Here is a 21152-nt window from a genome sequence, read left to right on the forward strand (position 1 = left end):
TGAAACAACGCGATTGAATGTATTCAATTGAAATTTCTTATACTTTCTTTAGACATACATTGGGAAAAGGGAGTCATCAACACGAATACTTTTAGAATTTTTATAAATAAATTTTAATACTGAATAAATAATAAAATTGTATTGTTTGCTTCGTTTTAATATCAGCATATTTTAATAGACTTTTAAATTATATTTATAAAGATGATGTTTAGCTATATTTAACGGAAGAAAATTTTATTTTAAATTAATATCTAAAAAATGTACATAAAAGAAAATATGGAGAAGTACAGTTTATACATAATTTAAGCAATAATAATTAAATATTAATTAATAATTAATTTATCGTTCAAGCCAACAATTTTACCCCATCAGTTTATCAATAATAATTATAAAATTTGCAAGTTTTTTTTATTTTCTTACTCAAGAAAGAGACCAATGATTGTAAGGAAAGTTAATGTTGACCGTATTAGGTAATGATTTCACTTTAAATGCCATCTGAATAATAAATTCTGACAATCCGATAACGGGTCAAGCAGTTGTTCTTGAAATACTCTTGTGAGCCGCTCTTTATGTAGCTGACTATAGTAGCACGCGTTCACCGATAATACGATTATCGTGTGATGCATTTCTGAGTCATTAATTCTTTTTGGTACGCAGCGAACCAACAGTGTCATGCACCTTACAAAAGTGCGTTTCACTCTCTCTTTCTCTCTTTTTTGTGACGAATGCGTGTTCGTATTCGGATATCGTACTCGTTGTTGCACGTGTCAGGGTCAAATGATGTCATTGGGACATAAGAATTCTCGTGACGGCATTTGTTGTAATTCATAATTTCGCCGATCAACGGTATTTTCTTAAAAAGAGGAATGTCGCACTTTTAAGAAATTGATCGAAAAATGATCGAATCATCTTTTTATATTCATGTTTTATTAATAGCTGAAATATGGAAAATTTAATTTTTGTAGATCACATATTTTCTTTCTATTCTTGGCCACAAATTTTTTTTCACAATGTCTTGCCGCAGTCTTACTTAGTTATTTCAAACTTGAAGAAATCTAGAAAAATTTATATATATATTTCTGAACATCTCTCTAGAAACGAAAGTTAAGATTAAAAATTAAATTTTAAACATTTTTTTTATCAAAGCCATCGGAAAATTCTATTGTTAAAATATTGATACGGTGGAAATGACTCGTATGTGATAATTCTTTAAGGATTAAATGAAATATGAGATAGATTTTTTTTCTAAATCTAGCTTAAATTCAGCTAATTTGCCTAATTTTTGTAAATAATAACTGCACGTATCTCTTTTTGCAAAAGAAGTTGACGAATTCTTGGTTACAATTGTTTTAAGCATTTTCGATCTGTTTTATTTTTTTAACATTTTTTTTTTAAGAATAACAAATTATAAACAATTCATGTCAATTTATGATAATTTCATTTTTAAGCTACTGACTAAATTTGCCGGAAATATATTTTTAAATGTAAATCGAACAAATTTTATTTGAAATTAATTGTTGAAAAATACATAATTTAAATAAGAATATATAATTTATTATTTCTAGATATTATTTTATATGTTTTGTTTTATGGTATAACTGTTCCTTACAAGTACCTTATAAGTTTTCTGCTTAGAATCATGCGCCATTTTCTTAATATCATAGCGTATTCTTGACATATCAATGTGTACTGGATGTATCAATGGCAAACACTGTCAATTATATCGTGATTTTTTTGCAACAAGACGTCAACTGATAGTCACATTCGTCCATATCTCATTTCGAAACGGAAGCCTTCAGAATTGGAGGATGCCCATCAATGTCACTTCTGATAAACAATTTTATTCTGTGCAAATTTTTTTAACCTAATTAATTTAATTGTTTAATAATTTGCTCCTAATGTTAAAAAGAGGTTTAAACTATTAAACATTCTCTGCAATTGTCATAATTTTTTTAATTAAATACGAGGTCACAAAAATAGTTTTTATTGGATTTGATTCATTTATGATTGTATATAAATGGAAATATAATTATGAAAAAACTTGCATAAATTAACATCAAAATCTTAATTTTTTTAAGTTTCTTTTAATTATCCATCGAAACAAATTTTAATCTATTGCAAAATAAAATACGATATATTAATTAATTTTAATTAAATAAGCGTTAATTAAATTTTGAAGTCTCGAATTAGATACTCGAGTTTAATAAAAATTAAATTATTTATCGAAGGGTATTGATTTAATCGTGGAGTTGTATCCTCTTATTAAAACTACAGTATCTATAATCGAAAAAATTATCTATATCAGAAAAACAAACGTGTGAAAATTAGCTAACTAAAAAGGGAAAGAATTGAAAAGCTAACTGCTCCAGAAGAAATCGTAAAAACTTGTGCGTGAGTCGTTATGCGCTCATATATGTACTTGCTGCATGTGGCGATTACTGGTGAGTGTATATTTAGTTTTAGATTGGCATAGGTCGAAGCACGCAGAGAAGAGTCCGCTGGCTCGTTATCTGTTTTCTACGCACTCTAGCCTCCATAGGTCGGGATCTAGCCGGTTATAATCAGCCACGCGATTATTACTAAGGCTAACAATAAGAAAAAATCGCGGTGACGGCATCGCGTTTCCGAGATCGGATCTCCGCGTTTCGAAGACGGTCAGGTCAACCATGTTATTGCATGTGCGGATGATGAGTTTTTCCGGAGAGTGGTTTATAAATGCGACATGCTGTTTCTTTTATCTGCAACTATACATACTTTTGTCGTAGACAAAACTTTACTTTGATCTCGTTCTTTTCTGTTGTTGCGAACAGATTATGTTGAACTGTACTTTTGTTACGTCGCCTATTTTTGTTTCGTGAATATTATGAATAAAAGCTAGCTATCGGTGCTTACAAAATTGGAGTATTTTTAACGGTAAATTATTATTGAAATTTTTATCATATTAATTATTATTTGATCATCATATATCATATGTGATAATACGATAATAATCTAGAGATAAAATATCACAAATATATTTATATTACAATTGAATTATTACACCCAGTGATATATTTACATAATTTTATTCTTTTCTGATAATTTACTTTCTTGCAAATCACTTAAAAATCATAGAGACGATACTCGATTATGGGCATGTTTTATAGCGTTTTATTAGTTTTGAAAATTTCCTCTTTATTTGATTATGAAGTACAACTCTATCTCTCTCTCTCTCTCTCTCTCTCTCTCTCTCTCTCTCTCTCTCTCTCTCTCTCTAGCTGGGTGAAATAGTTCCTAATTCGCGTTAAGCAGTTCAAAGCTCAGTTCGCAAGTAAAATTTTAGTTTCCTGAACGTGCACTCTGCACGACATAAAAAGAATAAAGAAGGAAAAATATACAGCTTATATTTCAATATATTTTTATAATAAAAATCTGAAAATGGAAATATGCAAGATTAGAATTATGAATCAATGATAGGATACATCAAATCTACGTCAATCTAAATTTTACTAAAATTATACAATTTTATCATTTTGACTTAAATCGCTTATTATATCTTTCCAATATATTAAAAAATTAGTTAATTATATTTCAGAATCATTTTTCTAATAAGTCACTTAAAACTCCACTCAGTTCCATTGTTTTAAATTTCTTTAATTTTAAATTCTAGTATTTCTCTATATTTATTTTATAAAAGAAACTATTCTATTATTTGTCGAACGTAGAGAGAACATTGAATTATAGAATCTATTGTAACCGCCACGTCTCACCGATCGCCAATTAAACGGCCACGATAGATTTTCTAAGCGATACGAGCCACTCTCATAGTGGCGCCGATGACGATCCACATCGAGGTCCTCGACGGGAATTGGCTATGGTTAATAATTGCCCTCGTGTGCGGTATCGCGTGTTACGTGAGTGGTATAGTCCACGCGGAGAGCAGTTGGTGATAGTGCGTGCGCGTATATAAACATATACATAGAACGTCATGCACTCGTACGCGTTTGTACCCGACCTATCTCAAGCTCCGTCATCGGGAGAGGGCGAATGCCCAGCATGAACAAGAGGAGGTTAGATTAGACTAGGTACGGGAACGTCACTAACGGCCTGCGCTCATCCACCAGAATAACTGGCTGCTTTTACGCAAGTCTCACGTGACGAAATTATCTTTTGTAAATTGATTGCGATTCATTTTTTCAATTGCATATAGCAATCAGTTTCAGTATTTATGCATAAAATGGTAAATATGCAATACATTCTCTGATATAAAAATATAACATATTTATAAAGTATCAAAACACAGTTTGAGAATAATCATGCATAATGAAATTCGAGAATGATGTGTTTCGGTGCAATAATCGTACGTATTGGATATGTCGAGATTGCGTTACTTGTGTACTTTAATTGGGAATATAGATCTTAACTCAATGATCAGCTGTAAGCGCCGTGAGGTTGGTGCCAAACATAATTTAGTTTGATCCAATCTCTCATCTCGATTATTGTAAACATAAGCTCAACACAATCTACAAATATAATTCAATCTTGCGGGTGAATAAGCGGTTCAATGAACACTAAAGCATATATTATCCACCGTTACTGTGTGCATATTTGTGTGAGTCACTCTATAAATATTTTTTTTACCAATTAGGAAGAAATAGTAAAAAATATATATATATATATCACATACAAAAAAAATTTATAGCCGGTAAATTATACTTGATTATTTTAAATTATGCGATTGATTATGAAAAGAAGTTTAAAAATTTAAACAGATGTTTCTTTTATGTAGATACAATCTACTTTTTTTTTAAGTCGAAAGATTGATTATCAAAGATACGTATGTCACCTCTAACTCTTCATTATGATATCTTTGTTGATTTTGATGCAATTTTAATCGGGTCTTTTATTTTAGATTTTCGCATCCTACAATTTGCTACAATTTTACGCGATGCATGTCTTGCATTAAGGCCGGTATAATCCTTAATGACAAATATTACACGTTTGCATCAGAGAGAGAGAGAGAGAGAGAGAGAGAGAGAGAGAGAGAGACGTGTCTCTGCGATATATGTAATTTATATGTGATATGTGCGTATCATGGCCACCGAGAAATTACAAACCGCGCTAGAGCGTAGTCGGTCTGGATTAGAGCCGCCATGGACTGCTGCGCGTGCTCATCCGCCAGAATAACTTTGAGTCTGCATAATATTGTACATGGCTCTCGTGTTTCGGCGCATCATTCTTATCGCAAACCATGCAATTTAATGCAACGGTATTAAAATCAGTGCTTCCAGCATTCTGATTAACACCGTAAACATATTATATTATGTTGCAATCATATACTTATCATAATTATAGTTTCTCCATCTATATATTATTTAAAATCGTATCTAAAAACGTAATTAAAAATATGAATTATCATGTTTCAAGTTTTTCACATATTAAAAACCATACCAAATACATAATAAGTTGAAAAAAAGATTTATGTTACACGAAGATCAAATTCGTCGAATTATTTAATTTAATACCACTATTGTCAAATGGAAATAAAAGAGAGAACTTATGAGATAAATCTTCGATGTATTTTTGATATTTTGATACTAAAAAAGTTACTCTTGTTTAAAATTACAAGTACATGTTTAAAATAATATTATTCATGACGAGCAATATGATTAAATGTATCAGTTATTAAGACCGTTTTTGAAATTCTTGAAAACAAGAACGGCGATGTATTTAAAATTAATAGCAATCTCTGTCTTTCTTTTCCTCTCTATAATATTAAAAAAAAAAACGTATACATTTCTTGCAAGATATCCTTAGCATATCCTTAACAACTATATTGCCGAATTATTCTTTTGAATATAATGCTAAAACATATCAACAAAAAGTACATGTATATATATTAACATAAATTATACATTTATATCTTGAAATTTGCCTATTCAATGCTTATTCATACGCCTACCATCACCTTATCGCGTTTAACAAAGAGAAGTGCAAGTGCAACGTTAAGAAATATATTTTAACGAATGTATCGGGATGTATAAATATTTTGCGATTAAGTATCAATGCAAAAATATTGATATAGTCTGACTTCAAAGTCGCTATCAATCACTTTTAACTTTTGAATATTTGTTTAATATTCTAAATTTTCACCACTTTTTATCATATATATTTTGTGATGTATGTATAATTTATTCTACCTTCAATTTCTAGGACTGCCTTAAGCAGTATCATTGTTTTATATTTCTAAATAGAAAAATTTCATTGATTTTTTTTTTTTTTTGTTAAATTCTGGTACGAAAGAATTGAATAATGATTACAATAATTAAAAAAATGGCATTGCTATGGAATGTACAATCGGATGTTTATACTCGGACGACACATACTATTACGGTCATCTATATTACAGAGGTTCTCTTAATAGCCAAGGTTAATAGAATTCATTTAAAAATGATCTCTCTATCTTTCTCTCTCTCTCTCTCTCGATCTATTTATCGCGTGTCTTCAACGCTTGCATCAGCATCCTTGTGCGCTTACCTACAAGCGATGTGTCTCTCTTCCTGATCATGACGAGGCAAAGTATATTTAGACGGACCTCGTCCTTCGTATCGGTTTGTCAAACTAATTCACAACAAATTTTGGTCTGCCGGAAGAAATTACGATCGGTGGTGACCTAGACCTTTTGACGTTAATGCGTACGCCATCCGCAATTTGCATCCCATTAATGTTTATTTTATTTTGCGCGCGCGCGCGTTCTCTCGTCTCATCAATGACACGCGGCTTGTTTACGTGATAAATAGGATCCCAGAAGTAATACTTGTGCGATTCCTGGGATTCCCTTTTCTCATATTGGGCAGCATAAAAAGAAATAAATAAGCTGTTGATGTATATCTTGTGTACGACGAATAGTTTTCTAAACGTAATTCGCGAAGAAAACTATGTTAACAAGCGATCATGAGATTAATTCATTGAATATCGTTTTTCTTTGAAAATGCGGAACTCATTGAAAGACTTTGTTATGGTAATTATAAATTTCTAGGACATCTTGCGTACATTTTTATCACTCTTTGTATATATTTTATACTTTGATATAATATATTTACAATTTATAAATTATATAGGTTTCTTTATCGATTTTCTTCTCAAAATAATAATGTTATTATATAGAAACGTTATTTTATTAATTTTTATATCGCAATATTCAATATAAAGTAAAATGATATTTGTATAATATATTTTGTTATAAATCATGAAATATAATACGCACGAAATATAAATTATTAGTCATTTATGTAATGATAATGAATTATAATTAATGTATTAAACATGAGTGCGATTAACTTTATAAAATTTGTCACGGTTACGGAGAAGGAAGCTATTTTACAAAACAATCGCTGCCTCATATCAATTGGTTCTCTAATGATAATTTATAATTTATAATTTCATAGATACTATGTGTTGATTACATTTTGTTGATTTTGTATGTATATTATAGCGCTCAATGTGTGCGCGATCTATAGCATTCAAAATATTAAATTTGATCTACTGAGAATACTGAGATGTTCAGTATTCTCAACGCAAAGGATATCGTTATCAATCATTTCAGCATGCTGTAGATACTACAGAGTGTGACTGCATTGTTTTACGTCTTACGTCTTACGACTTACATCTTTTTCCGCTAAAGACATCCGAAGTATGAAAAGTGTAGCTGCAAGCGCGGTCCTCTCAAAACTCTGTGCACCGACGAGGAAGGATCGTCGGAAAGTAACCACGTGGGTACCGAAACCGCGCGACTGTTATCACCGGTATCGGGGGAGGGGGGGGGGATGGTTCCCTCACCGTTTTTCTCGACACGCGCGCACACCAACACAGGTTTTCACCTCCTCCGATCACTAGGCGTTTTAATCGGAGATGCGTCTCCGCCGCCTGGTCCGTTTTCTCAAACACTTGCACGCGCACTTGTTGTTCCTCATTTGTCCGACACTTCCGGTAACATGTGCCACGCTCACCGCCGCAGTCGGTTTTACCGTTGGGATCGTTGGAAAAAACTTTTCACCGTCAATTCTTAAGATACTAAATGTTTTATTCGATTATTATGATATATTATTGATATATAATTGAAGCGAACACATAAATGTAATATCGAAGCTTAAACGATAATTGCGTTGGATAATTGCGTGTAGGCTCTGTGTTATGCATGAGATCTATAAATAATTTATAAATAATTTTTTTTCGCAGACGGATTTCGTCCAGACGGAAAAACAGTGGAACGAACGGTGCTCGAACTATCGCATATATTGGTAAGTATGTTATTTTTTGTTTCAGTAGCAACGAACAATAATTCGTTTATCATGCTTTTCCTCTCTTTCCTCCGCATCACTTCGCGACTCAAAAATAATATTATCGATCGCGATTTTCGACAACTGTTCACCGTATCGATTATCCTCCGATGATTTTCCATGGCATTTTTATTTTTGATTGTATCTTTCTTGTACTTGTGATTTTTTTCTTGTCTTCAATATTGAACAGTGTCTCGCTCGAAATCATACAATTTCTCGATAAAATTGAAAAGATTGTAGTCATAAAATCTTGAAATAATACGAGTATATTTCCGATCGATCAACGAACAACTGTCGTTTATATCCTTCTCTGTTAAACCAATAACTAATCTATTCGTGTAGATAACACTTAATTTATTGCATTAATGTTATTCCGACCATCACGTGACGTGTCTGTACGTAATAATGAATGTTACACAATCACTTGCTCCACGATCGTCATCAGCTTAAGATCAGATAACGATTTTTAAGTCTAGTGTTTGTGTTAAGCATTCAAAACGCTTCCAATTATAAATGCTCTTCAAGAAGTCCACATTTAATACAACAAAATATTTCAAAATATTTCACTAATTTCTCCAAAAACTTTGTTTAAGTGATGAAACTGACTTCCAACTGACACATCGATCTTCATATATTGACAGATCTCGCCAGTTTCTTCTTTTTTTTTCTCACGAGATTTCATGCAAATGCACGCGTTTGTATGTGCGCGAATTTTTCTCCACTTGTGGATCAAAATGGCAGTCAGTCGAATGATGGTTAAATAATATCCTTTTTTTTCGTTTAAAGAGAGCGAGAAAGTCTCGCGGTCACCGAACTATGGGGGCTCGCTCCACTGGTAGAGAGATTCCAAAATCGAACATCAAAAAAAAAAAAATAATCAAAACCGCCACTTATCGTAACTTATTTTCGTAATAATTTTAACCGCGAATTTTGAAATTTCGCGATATAGTCTTTTTCTCTCTCTTTCTTATAAGTGCGAATCCGGCCGCGATTGAGATTTAAGTCAGTTCTGTTTAATCTTTCTTTTAAAAATGGCAGTGTCTCGTTAAATTAAATTGGGCAGTGTTTTGTGTCGTTCGGCTTCACCTTCGAGGTCTCCCTTCCGATCTTTTCTTTCGTTAATCTGGCGCGTTGTTTTGAGAACGCGCATGCCCGACCCGGAAAGGATCCGCGTATGACTTTGGCCGTGGTCGTCGAGCTTGGAGGAAGAAATCCACGGCGGCGGACAAGGCAAAAGAGCTTTCGATCGACGTGCTCCTGTTCGCTTTTATAATTGGCAGTGTTTTCGTTTCGAGATCAGAGTGGCGGTGGGTCGTTTCACGTTGTTGGCGCGCGTCTGGACGTCATCATCGGACGCCGTCGGTTTAACGATGTGCAGAGGAATTAGTTCGCGCACCGTAATAGTTAGTCTGCGATACTCTAGATGCACATAAGGTTTACGTAAATGGTAGCGAAAGAGAAAGAGAAGAGAAGAGACACACACTAGACGAAGAAACAAAACCGCGACGCTGAATATTCCCGCTCGATGGCACTTCCGATTCGAGTACTTTCTCTCCCCTCAGAGAGAATGTTTTTCTACGACTCGGTGGTCGTATCGATTTTCTCAATCTATCGAAGATCTCAAATCAGAAAATTGAAAATCTGAGAATGGTGCATCGAGGACGGTGCATCGGTGACTTCCTGTTCGCCGATCGACTGTCGATGACTTCGCTTCGCTCGTTGTCGATCGGATAATCGATCTTCGTGTATGGACCAGCGAATTACGTCGCGTTCTCATGCGGTATCTTATACAAATTTAATGATCGGCCTCGTTAGAATGCTACGGGACGACGGTCGCGTGTCGGGGGCAACGTCCGCAGCCGATAATTCTGGAATTGTCCGAACGCGCTTCGATTTCTCGCGCTACCACCACCTTCTTCACTTCCGACAGAGTTTGACGTTTCTCTTTGCCTCCTCGCCTCGCCTCGACCTTCCGAATTGACGCGCGGCACCACTCCGTGACCTCTGTGGAAAAAGTAGAACGAGGGATTCGGCCGGGTCGTGTGCGGACGTCACACACTCGGGTGGCGCGCCGAAACCGAGTGGCAGGTGTCGTAGGTCACACACATACACACGTACATACACAGACACATGAACGATGACTTCGCGCTGCCTGTCGCGAGAGACCGGCTTGCTTCCGGTTCCTCTCTCTCTCTCTCTCTCTCTTTTCTTCTCGACGCACGCACACGTGGGGATCGAGCGCGCGCAATTCGTGGAGGGGGAAGAGAGGGACGAGGAGTCTGCGGATCGAAATTCTACGCGATCGATACCGATTACTATCGTCGCCTTGTCGCATCACCGTTCGTTCACCACTGCAATTTGTCTCGCGGGATCGGCCGGGTACGTATTCCCTTCTGATATGATACGATCCGACGATCGTGCGCGTCTTCTTCGTCCTCTTCGCCGTGGGACCGCGTGCTTGCGTCGCCGCGGGGATGATGCGTCGTCCGTACACGTGTGCGTGTGTACGCGCGCGGGCATGTAACGTGTGTCACCGCCGTCTTGTCGAGAGGAGGTGTAAAACCGCCGAGTGTTGTGTCGAGCTGAGTTGGCTTCGACAAAGTAGGGCGACGACTGGGACAGCGGCCACGGGCACCGGCGCTGCCTCGCTCTCGCGCTCACCGACGACGAGCGAGAACCCGCGGCGCGCCGTGCAGTGGAGGAGTCGTGGAAGTGGAAGAGAGAACCCTCCTCGCGCGCGTAAAACGGCAGCAACCGCCGCGCTCCACGTTCTCCAGTAGGGGAACTTCTGACGCCGCGTCGCGTTGCGCCGCTGCTGCAACAAGCCACGCCGCCATCCACACCGCGAGCCAAAATCCACGCTCGCATCGCGATTCTTTATCTCGCTATTCGCGCTATGCGCGCGAGTAGCGCATTTGCATGAAAAATAATCATGACACAAAAGTCAAGTATCTAGGGTGTGATTTAGGAGCTCGTTTTCGCGAGCATTTCATTTTAAGACCGCATGATAAATGATATGATTAAATGATATAATAAAAAAATATACTGGACAAACTTTCTACAATATCTCTTAATTCAATTTTATGCAGTGCTCAGTCTCTAAAAATTGGAGAAAAAATTAGAACGCCTTATTTTGAACGAAAAATATTTTAGTTAAATTAATAATGAATTATTTTTGAACAATCATTTATTATTAAATTTATTTACAATTCTCGAATCTATAAATTAATGTTTGATCTAGCGATATTTGGCTACATATGGTGGAGTTTAAAGAGATTTTTTTCTCTGAAGAAACTTATCGACATTAGCAATTGAACTCTCATTTATAAAATATTGTGCTTTTATGTCGCGACCTTCTCCCTTTAATAATACGAATGATGCTCCATTTTCGCGGTCAGCTGGTCGACGTTCGCTCGATTATCGAACCGGTAAGGTTTTATTTAACTGTAAAAAATTCTCATGATCTTCGAACGTTTTCTCTCCTATCAATCAATCGAGAGATGTTTTGTTAAATAAATTTAACATGGATATATTTTTTGTTTATTTAATAATATCTCGTTCATTAATTTATTAAATAATGATCGTAACAGCTATTTCATATGGTCTTTTTTTATAATTTTATATTATTTTTATATGCATAATTTTTAATATAATTTATATAAATCCTTCTCGATAAATGTTGGCAAATTGTTTTTAAATAGATTTTAAATAAGTTTTAATAATTCGAGATATCTTTATATGTTCACGGATAATCTGAAAAATAGTTAAGCAGTTGACATCGTTACTGCAATCAGGGAACATCATTTTATTCACCGTATTTCTCTCTCGTTATGCTAACAATTTATGATGCTAATATTTCATCCGATATTTCGATGGCAACAGCAATTACGCGCATGAATATGCATCATCTCCTTATCACATTTATTGTCAATAAAACTTTGCATATTGCCTTTGTTTTTGTATCTTTATAAGTGTCTCTCTAGAGAACATGCGGTATATCGTATATATATTCTCTAATTTTATATGTAAAAAATTATATTCCGCTACACGGTATTTTTCTCTGAAACTTGTCGATATTGCGATGTGCACGATGATATCAATTTTCATGGTAAACACGATCAACTAAATCAGATTGAATTATCGATTATTCCTATTGTTACAAATTCATATTGTTAGTCGGATTGTAGTTTCAAAGTATCTTTTTGTGGCAAAAAATATTGCAAAGAAGAAAAATCAATTATTACGGACAAAAATGTATTCTCTAATTTATTTCATTGTATTCGATTAGTTAAATTAATTTCGTACTTTATACACATATGCAACTTATTAGTTACATATTTAATTACATATTTAGAATAGAATATAAAGATATAGGGCATTTGAAGAATACAAATAAACTCTCTTGCTTCTCCTCTGATGATTACTGGATCTGGATTTATGATCTTTATCGATTCATTTTGCGCTTGTGTACTACGAATGATTCCTCTGAAGAAAAGAAGAATTAGTCGTTGTGCTCGAAATCAAAAGAGAAAGCCGCGCTTACGAGCGATACACCCGTGACAACTCTTCTGACTCCGCACGCATTCTTGTTATTCTTTTACGGTCTAGGACACGATGTTCGATAACCGAAAAACTTTCACCTCGCTTCACCTCCGCCCGTGGTTACGCGTGATCTTCGCATTTTGTTTTTGGCACGTGTCCTGCCGTCTTTCAATCTTGATCTTTCGATCAATTCGTTGCGCAAAAATGTCGCTGAAATTATATTCGCGCGTTGTTTGTTCTCGAAATAATCCGTCAAGATCTCAAACCTCGATATATACATATACATATATGTATACGGTCATTTCGGCGTTTAATGCCTGATGCAATGATCTGTTTCCTGGAACGATTCGTATTCTAGAATAGTACAGGCCACAGCACAGAATATCGTGTATGCGTGGATACGTTAAGCATTATGTAGTTTTATAAAATAATATCTCTTATTTTCGAGATATATTTCTAACAACAAAAGCATCATACAAACGTTTCTCAGAAATCCTATAATGAACATATTAATATACATCTGAAACACTTATTGTAACATATAAAATCTACTTTAGTAATGGATTTTTTCAATAAATCTATGAAAATTTGAATATTTGGAACTAGGGTAAAATTTGGAGATAAAGTAATTTGAGCAAAAATATTCGTCGCAACGAAATCCGATGACATGGGTGATATGGATTAATACACAACTTGCCTTTAAATAACTCCGCGTCAAAATATTTACGACAATGTGAAATTCAAATCGCGAAATATCTCATTAACCGATATTTAAATAATGTTATTTGAGAAAGAAAGAGGGAGAGAGAGAGAGAGTGGACTTTAGTGATTTCAATTGTAGAAATCAAATTAAAGGTTGCAGCGTAAAAAGTGAGTAGTATTTAATATAAGTAGATTTCCTATAATTGAATTTAATTATTTTTTCTTTATTTGCAATTGAAATTTTATGTATGCATATTAGTCTTATAACCCGAAATAGATAAATATTAGATAAATATTATAGATAATATTATAAATAAATTGAAATTTAATTTAATTTAATTTAATTTAATTTTCTTGAATATAACGGACGTATTAATACTAATTATTAAATTAATATTAATTATTTAAAAGTGATTCTATATAAATATTAGTGATATTCTAAATAAATATTATCGGGTTTGATCCTATTTATATGTATAATTTCAATTTTGTATAATAAAATTTCTCATATTATGATGGTTCTATCCGGTGTTGACATTGTAAGAGTAAACAATGTTTATTCTAAGGTAAATCTCTGTGCGATTGCTTCAATATTAACGAACAAGAAAACGCGTCGAAAAAAATGCGGCGAACGAGAAGACTGCCGCGAAGGCCATTTGACGATAAATCAGACCGCGTTAATGACCAAAGAAAGATTTTATTAACGATCGGATGCGTTATTTTACAAACTCGGCTATGTATAATGTATCATCGTAAAGAAAGAAATAGTTTGTGCGCGACACGGTAAAATGTCGTCATCGATCGGCACAAGATTTATGATCGATCTTTTTTTTCTTAAAGAAAACTTCTCAAGAAATTCATTCGAATCCATAGTCGCCTCCGGAATGAAATCGAGTCCTTGTTTTCGCGTCTTCCGTGGAAGATAGTCCTGTCGATAGCAGGAATAATCCTATCACGAAAGAGAGCCGACGAAGGCCAGCTACCAGGATAACTCCTTGGAGCACCGTAAAGTCGCAAAGCATACGTACAAATTTTTTGCGTCGTTGCCATGGCCTCAAAAAATAATTAGCGTTTTTTTCTCTTTCTTTTTTTTCTAACTCTGTCGTAGTTGTAATTACATTTGCTTGTAGATAAGTCTACAAAACAGTGAAACATAGGCAAAAATTTATTACACTTGCGTAATTTTTTAGTGTTACTGTGTTTATCTTTTTCCTTCTTGAAATTTTCGCGTAGAGATAAACTATGTATGAATTATGTGATGTCATTATAAGCAGAAATTTGTAAAAGAAAAATAATTTTTATACACTCGAACAAAGTAAATAAATAAATATAGCCAGAAATATTTATTCTCACACAATTAGCATCGATTTTTAATCGTTTCTTTAAATCACATGTAATACTATTTTTGCATTGTTAGTTTGCTCTAACATATTACGTACATATATATATATATATATATATATATATATATATATATATATATATATTATTATTTAACATTATATATAACATTATATTTAAGCATTAGATATTTGACATATATGTTTTGATAATTTAATTTTTATTTTTTTTTTTCATTCACAAACAATTTTTACATATAAAGTATCGCATTGAAAATTATTTTCTTGTTGTTCATCGAATCAATTGCTTGGGCGACAAGTCAGATACGTCGATTCTCGTGCTCGCGATTTTAATCATGATTGCGACGGAATGTCGTGCGCCCAAATGGGCGAGAAATGTTTCTGGTCGCGATCTTGCCCAGATGACCTTTCAGCGCACAACCAGGCCATTTGGTCTCTTCATCATTTCGGCACATGTTCGAATGGACTATTGTTCGTCGCGTTGAGGAACAATATTTTCGCTATTGGATATTTTCGTTATTATCTGATAACCCGCTAGTTTCTGTCGTCGTCGTTTTGTCATAGGAAGTCGATTTACGGATTAACGATAGCGTTTCTATTAGACGGGAGAAAGCACAATTATACATTCTTAAAATTCTTAACTAATCTCTTTTTCATCCTCGTTAAACGACGATAGCGCATAATTACGGATGTTACTCGCAATAAAATTATACATCCGGGATTATATAATTTTCTCTTTTTAACGGTTAGTTGTGTTAAAAAAATCTGATCGTAATCTAAATACAGTATCGGGAAGAGAAATAACTTCCTCTTAATTAAAAAAAAGCAGGATTCCTTATAATCATAGGTTTATGTATAACCTTAACAAATTAACGAATTTACAAAAAGATACCAAGCATATTTTATTATTTGCATCGCTATTGCGCGCGCGCGCGCATTATTATTTAAGTCAAATTAATTTTAGTTAAACAAATAAATTAATTAATTTAAATTTAAATAAATTTAATTAAATTGAAATTGAATTCAATAAAAAACGTGGATTAAATATTTAAACAAACGTTCTTAACAAAATTCTGATATATATATATATATATATATATATATATATATATATATATATATATATATATTTGGAACCGCGCGAAGTTTATATCATCGTAAGTCTATCAGTGAAGGCGGAAGTGGAAGAAAGTTTGTCCGATCAGACCGTGCGGCGGTCGTTTCGTGGGAAGGCAGAGCTCTCCGGTATATACGGACGTTTCACTCTCGACGAGTTGCTTGGATAACGGGTCTCCGCTCGCGGCGACGACGACGGCGGCGGCGGCGGCAGCCGAAGCTGGCGAGAAAGAAGGGAAAGTAGTTCTGTGAGTCAGTGGGGCTTGCGGTACCCCGTACACGGACGTCCAACGGTTGTTAAAGCGGCGGACTCTGGGATCCGCCGCGATCGTTCCATCGATCGATCGATCGATCCCTCATCGTGCAACGGTAATTCAAATCAACCGCGCTCTTTCTCCGAATGTATGTTTTTAAACAATTGAAATATTTTTTTTATGCATATGGCAAATCGTCTTAAATTCATATTTTGAAAAAATTGGGATTATATGGAACACAATCTGTATTTTAAAAATGATTGAACTATTATTAGATTATATTTTGAAAAATAAAGCTACATTAAAAAAGTTTCACTTGTACAACATGATACAATTTTTTTATATATTTTTTTAATATTAATTTTACGGACAGCTTTTCAATCAATTTCTTTCTATGCTAATAATATTTTTAAAAAGTAGATTAATAGAAGTGAATCTTTTTAGACGTACTTTCGCTTTAGAAATTACAGAAAACTTGTGTCGTGTTAACGATATTTTCATACTTACAGAGAGAAACAGTAGTCATAAAATAATAATATTTACGAATTTTGATTCCCATAATGATTGCAAAATTTATTGCTACCTGTGTATAAAAATGTAAAAATATTTGAAATTAGCTTTGGTTTAACTTGTTTGTCCGCTTATGAACTACATATCTATGCACGTAGATTATGCGCATATGTAGTTAGATAATCAGATATCGCAGGGCAATTTATAATGTAATTGGAATGTGCGATAAAATATATATCGATGCATATGTGTTTACAAAGACAAGTTTTCTAATCATGTAAACGAAATTATTCGTGCACAAAATGGGCATCATTATTGGAATATCTTAATCAAATTTGCAGAAATGTAATAGCATACACAGTTTTTTACGATCATCGACGCGAGACAATGCATAATTAAAAGCAGGTATATCAAGCAACAATGAAAACAACAATGATATCTTCGACGAGCAAAATATTGGTAATAATGAATCTGTCTTTCTCGATTACGGATTCAAACGGATTATAAGGCCGATTATCGGAGATATCGAGGGCGGCGTCCTGTTTCGTGTAATTGATGGCGGATTGATTAAACGGAGATATTAGTAATATGTAACGGATAACGCTTGTTATATAAGCGACGTTTACGAGAACATGTTACATGCGCGTGATTCTGGAAATATAAAATAATTATTGTAACTCATTGAGAGTGCAAGGGAAATGAAATGTCGTTATGCGTCGTGCAAAGTCGCCGGTCGGAGAAATCGGTGCTTTCAATGTTAGTAATCTTTTGCAACGATACTAATTCCGCCTTTCACACAGCCGGATAGAGCGACAATTATTCCGAGATTATCAGACATCGTCGTAACCTATGTGGTGACGTCGGCAACATATCGAATTAGAAATTATCAACGCAAAGTTAAAACCTGTTTACACGTACATCTAGTAATAGTTAATGTTATATATTCGCGATTGCGAAATACATTGAGATATGCATATGTATTGTATACATACGCATATAACTTGGTGTTTTAAACGACGAAAGTAATGCTTTTTTTCAAATTTGTAATATGTATTTCTTGATATGTATTAATGATATGTATTTGCTGATATGTTTCAGTAATTTTTTTTATTGAATTGTTTGTGATAGAATAACATTTTAAATTATTTATTTTATTTTGTAAAATATATAATATAATATTTAATTATTTTACTATGAAAATATTTTGATAATGTTATAAAGAAAAAAATTTTTAATTTTATTGTATTGCGAAATAATTATGGAAATGCTATCATGTGACAAACATTTTTGATTTTATGATTTACATCATTGTTTCGTTTAATATCGCAGTGATTGATTAAATTGATGATTATGATTTTACAAAACATATATCTTCATACTTAATATAATGTGAATGTTGCTTGAATATCTTATATAAAATTCCATCATTAAAATATATTTTTAAATATCATTTTATTATTATTATAAACCAATTCGATTTTCTAATTAGTCCAAAAATGTAACTATACATATAATATCTATATAAATTTCTAAAAACTTTTGCATACACACATATATTTATCTGGTCAATAATATGATAAATATAATCATACGCGCAACAAAAAGTTGTCTTTCCGTTTATCCGATATAAAAATTTTCTGGATCAAGAATCAAGTTCTTTAATAGCGATCGTTTAAATTGGTTCATTCTTTCGTCATGCTGCGACACTTTTTTAATCCAACGATTTCTAAATTCAGTAACAGAAATGCGAACATATATGCATTATGTGCGAATATTAATGTGTGAGGTATTAAAAGTTTTTGCAATTATTGCAATTGTAGAAAATAAAATTAAACTAAAACTAAAATTTGGAAAAATAAATTTTGATGTTATGTTCAGAAAGAAAACTTTCTCTTTATGTAAGATAATTCATAAGTAAAAGGAATTAATAATAATAAAAGAATTTTTTATATAAAATTGAAATATATTTGAAATATAATAATTATTAATTTTATTTTAATCTAATAAAGCTTTAATTGTTTTATCTTTTTTCTGATACAATCCTAAAATTTCAGCAATTATTTGTATAAAGTCGATACTACTTGTTACCGCAATTTTAATTAATGATATAATTATGTTTATGCAAAAATAGTTTACATTTCAATTAATAATGAACCGACACAAAATTGATAATAGCATTAATTTTACAATTAATTACATTAATAGAGGCGTTGCTGTTTCCGCATTAAAAATATTAAATAGAACCATTCTTGGCTTTTATGCATCGTGTATCGATATCATTTGATGTAAAAGTTAACATTTACACAATCGCAGTGAATGCTGTTCGTCGATAATGTACAAATAAAGCGTTCGATCGATTTACTTCGGTGTATAGATTGACAAGTCGATCAAGGATTATCTTAGAATCACGATTCATGTCATTGCTCACCGTGAAAATTCGAGTTTGAAGAGAACATAAGACGTTTGTTTTATGAGAGAACCAATGAATATTGTTCATAATATAATTAATCTCTCATTTATTTATTTGTTCTAAAATCATATAAAATAAAATTGGGTTGAATATTCGAGAAATATTTTATCACTATTCCAAATCTTTACTTGGAAATTATCGATTATTCTCAATCAACGCGAAATAAAATAATATAAGCAATTAAAATCAAAATGTAAAAGATTTAAGGAATTACTAAAATTGATTACATAGATAATATTGATTGTATAGTTATTGATTGTATAGATAAAATTATGTTTGCCTCTGTTATAAACACATCCTCAAGGACTTTCAAAGATGAAGTGCGAATGCGCGTATGAAACAATACCTAAGCATGTAAAGGCATGTGTGCGCACGCAAATAGTATGAACGGCAGTTTCTCTGTCAAGTAGCAATAAACCTGGGTTGTTCAGCTGTTATTGCACATTGCATGTTGGAGAAACCACCTGCTTAGATTAACTTGAGTTTAGACGTAAATACAGAGAGAAAGAAATACCATCGAGGAGCGAGAGAGATGGGAGAACGAATGTGAAAGATATAGAAATGGATAAGCGAATCGTGTGTTTCAAAGTTTAAGAAAATGGACAGCACATTCATTAATCTTGTCCTAGATCACGAGACTATATTTTCCGAAAAGCCTTCCGAAAAGCCACGGTTTAAATTTACGAAAAAGTTTACGAAGCAGTTTGAAAGCTATTTGAAAAACAATCTAAAATGATAAGAGAGAGACTTCTAAAAATTAAGTGACAAACACACTCGATTATTGCAAATAAAACATTGCATTAAAAAAGATACATTTTTGATCTTTTACTTAAATTGAATTTTATTTATTTGTTGCATTGAAGTTTTTATATCTTATTAAACTCTCTATGCACTAATTGCATTTATCGTTCTGATATATGTAATTGCATGAAAATCATTTAAAAAAATATTTATTTACTTAAATATTTACTTAAAATATTGGTTTACAGATTTGCATGTTATCTAAAAAATTGATCCATTATATTTTTTTCTATATTGTTTAGAATAATAAAACAATTTACATCTTAAATATGTATATAACGAATATTTCTTATTGACTCGAGGGAGTAATAGAGAATAAATAAGCTGTACCTAAAAAAAAGAAAGTGAAAATAATATATTATTGTGAATGAGAGAATAAGAGATCTGCATCAGGGATGTCGATTTATTGGTAAAGATGCTTTTAGGAAATGCCTTTGCTTATTACGGTAAGAGGCCGAGGATTTCCACGTCGATCTGATCTTTCTCTTTACTGTTATTCTCTTTTTCCTAGAGTTGAGAGTAAGCAAAAGGAGAGGTGCATTAGGGAGGTATCTGAGATCGTAAGCTACTGATCGTTCTTGGCGGTACAATTTACTTTTGGTATCAAACGGAAAAGCACTCAGTGAATGGAAATTCATGCTACAATATCCTAAACTAAATGCCATTCTTAAAATCACAAATGCTTAATTTCTGTGTTATATCTTTTATTTCGATTTGTTTTGTTTATTATGAAACTTGTATCAGAGTATCTCGATAGATGTATCTAAAAATATGAAAAAGAATATAATCATACACTGTTGTAAAAAGCATAAGTTTCGATTATTTGATTATAATTCGATTACAATTTGATTATAATTTTAATTATAATTTACTTTGATTATAATTTTATATATTCAAAGAATTTTTGTTTTTCCTAAACATTTCAAGAACGGTCTATCAATTACAATAGACAGAATTATAAGTTACTATTTTTTATTAAAGATTAAGGGGGCAAAATTTATAAAAATAATTTCAAGCCTTAGTTTATTAATTTATAAAAAAATAAAAATTATATTTTAATACTATAGAAAATAATTTA

At 32.9% G+C, this 21152-nt stretch overlaps 2 protein-coding genes across 12 annotated transcripts in view; one reads left to right on the forward strand and one right to left on the reverse strand.

Moving 5' to 3' along the window:
* Positions 1–21152, reverse strand: part of LOC126859139 (hormone receptor 4-like) — a 165571-nt gene that overhangs the window by 44503 nt on the left and 99916 nt on the right. The window contains exon 1 of one of the 9 annotated variants that reach the window (XM_050610154.1): positions 7647–7799. The exons of the other annotated variants lie outside the window; for them this stretch is intronic. The gene's annotated coding sequence lies outside the window, so the exon portion shown is untranslated. Of the gene's footprint in view, positions 1–7646; positions 7800–21152 lie in introns of those variants that run through there. 9 annotated transcript variants of the gene reach the window in all.
* Positions 1–21152, forward strand: part of LOC126859169 (uncharacterized) — a 131658-nt gene that overhangs the window by 33197 nt on the left and 77309 nt on the right. For all 3 annotated transcript variants that reach the window (XR_007688760.1, XM_050610207.1, XM_050610206.1), the window contains exon 2: positions 8218–8279. Coding sequence is in view for 2 of the 3 variants with exons in the window: in XM_050610207.1 (XP_050466164.1) it covers positions 8218–8279 (62 nt within the window). In the remaining variant the exon portion in view is untranslated. The remainder of the gene's footprint in view (positions 1–8217; positions 8280–21152) is intronic.

The sequence above is a fragment of the Cataglyphis hispanica genome, chromosome 2 (genome assembly GCF_021464435.1).
Source record: "Cataglyphis hispanica isolate Lineage 1 chromosome 2, ULB_Chis1_1.0, whole genome shotgun sequence".
NCBI classification, from domain to species: Eukaryota; Metazoa; Arthropoda; class Insecta; order Hymenoptera; family Formicidae; genus Cataglyphis; species Cataglyphis hispanica.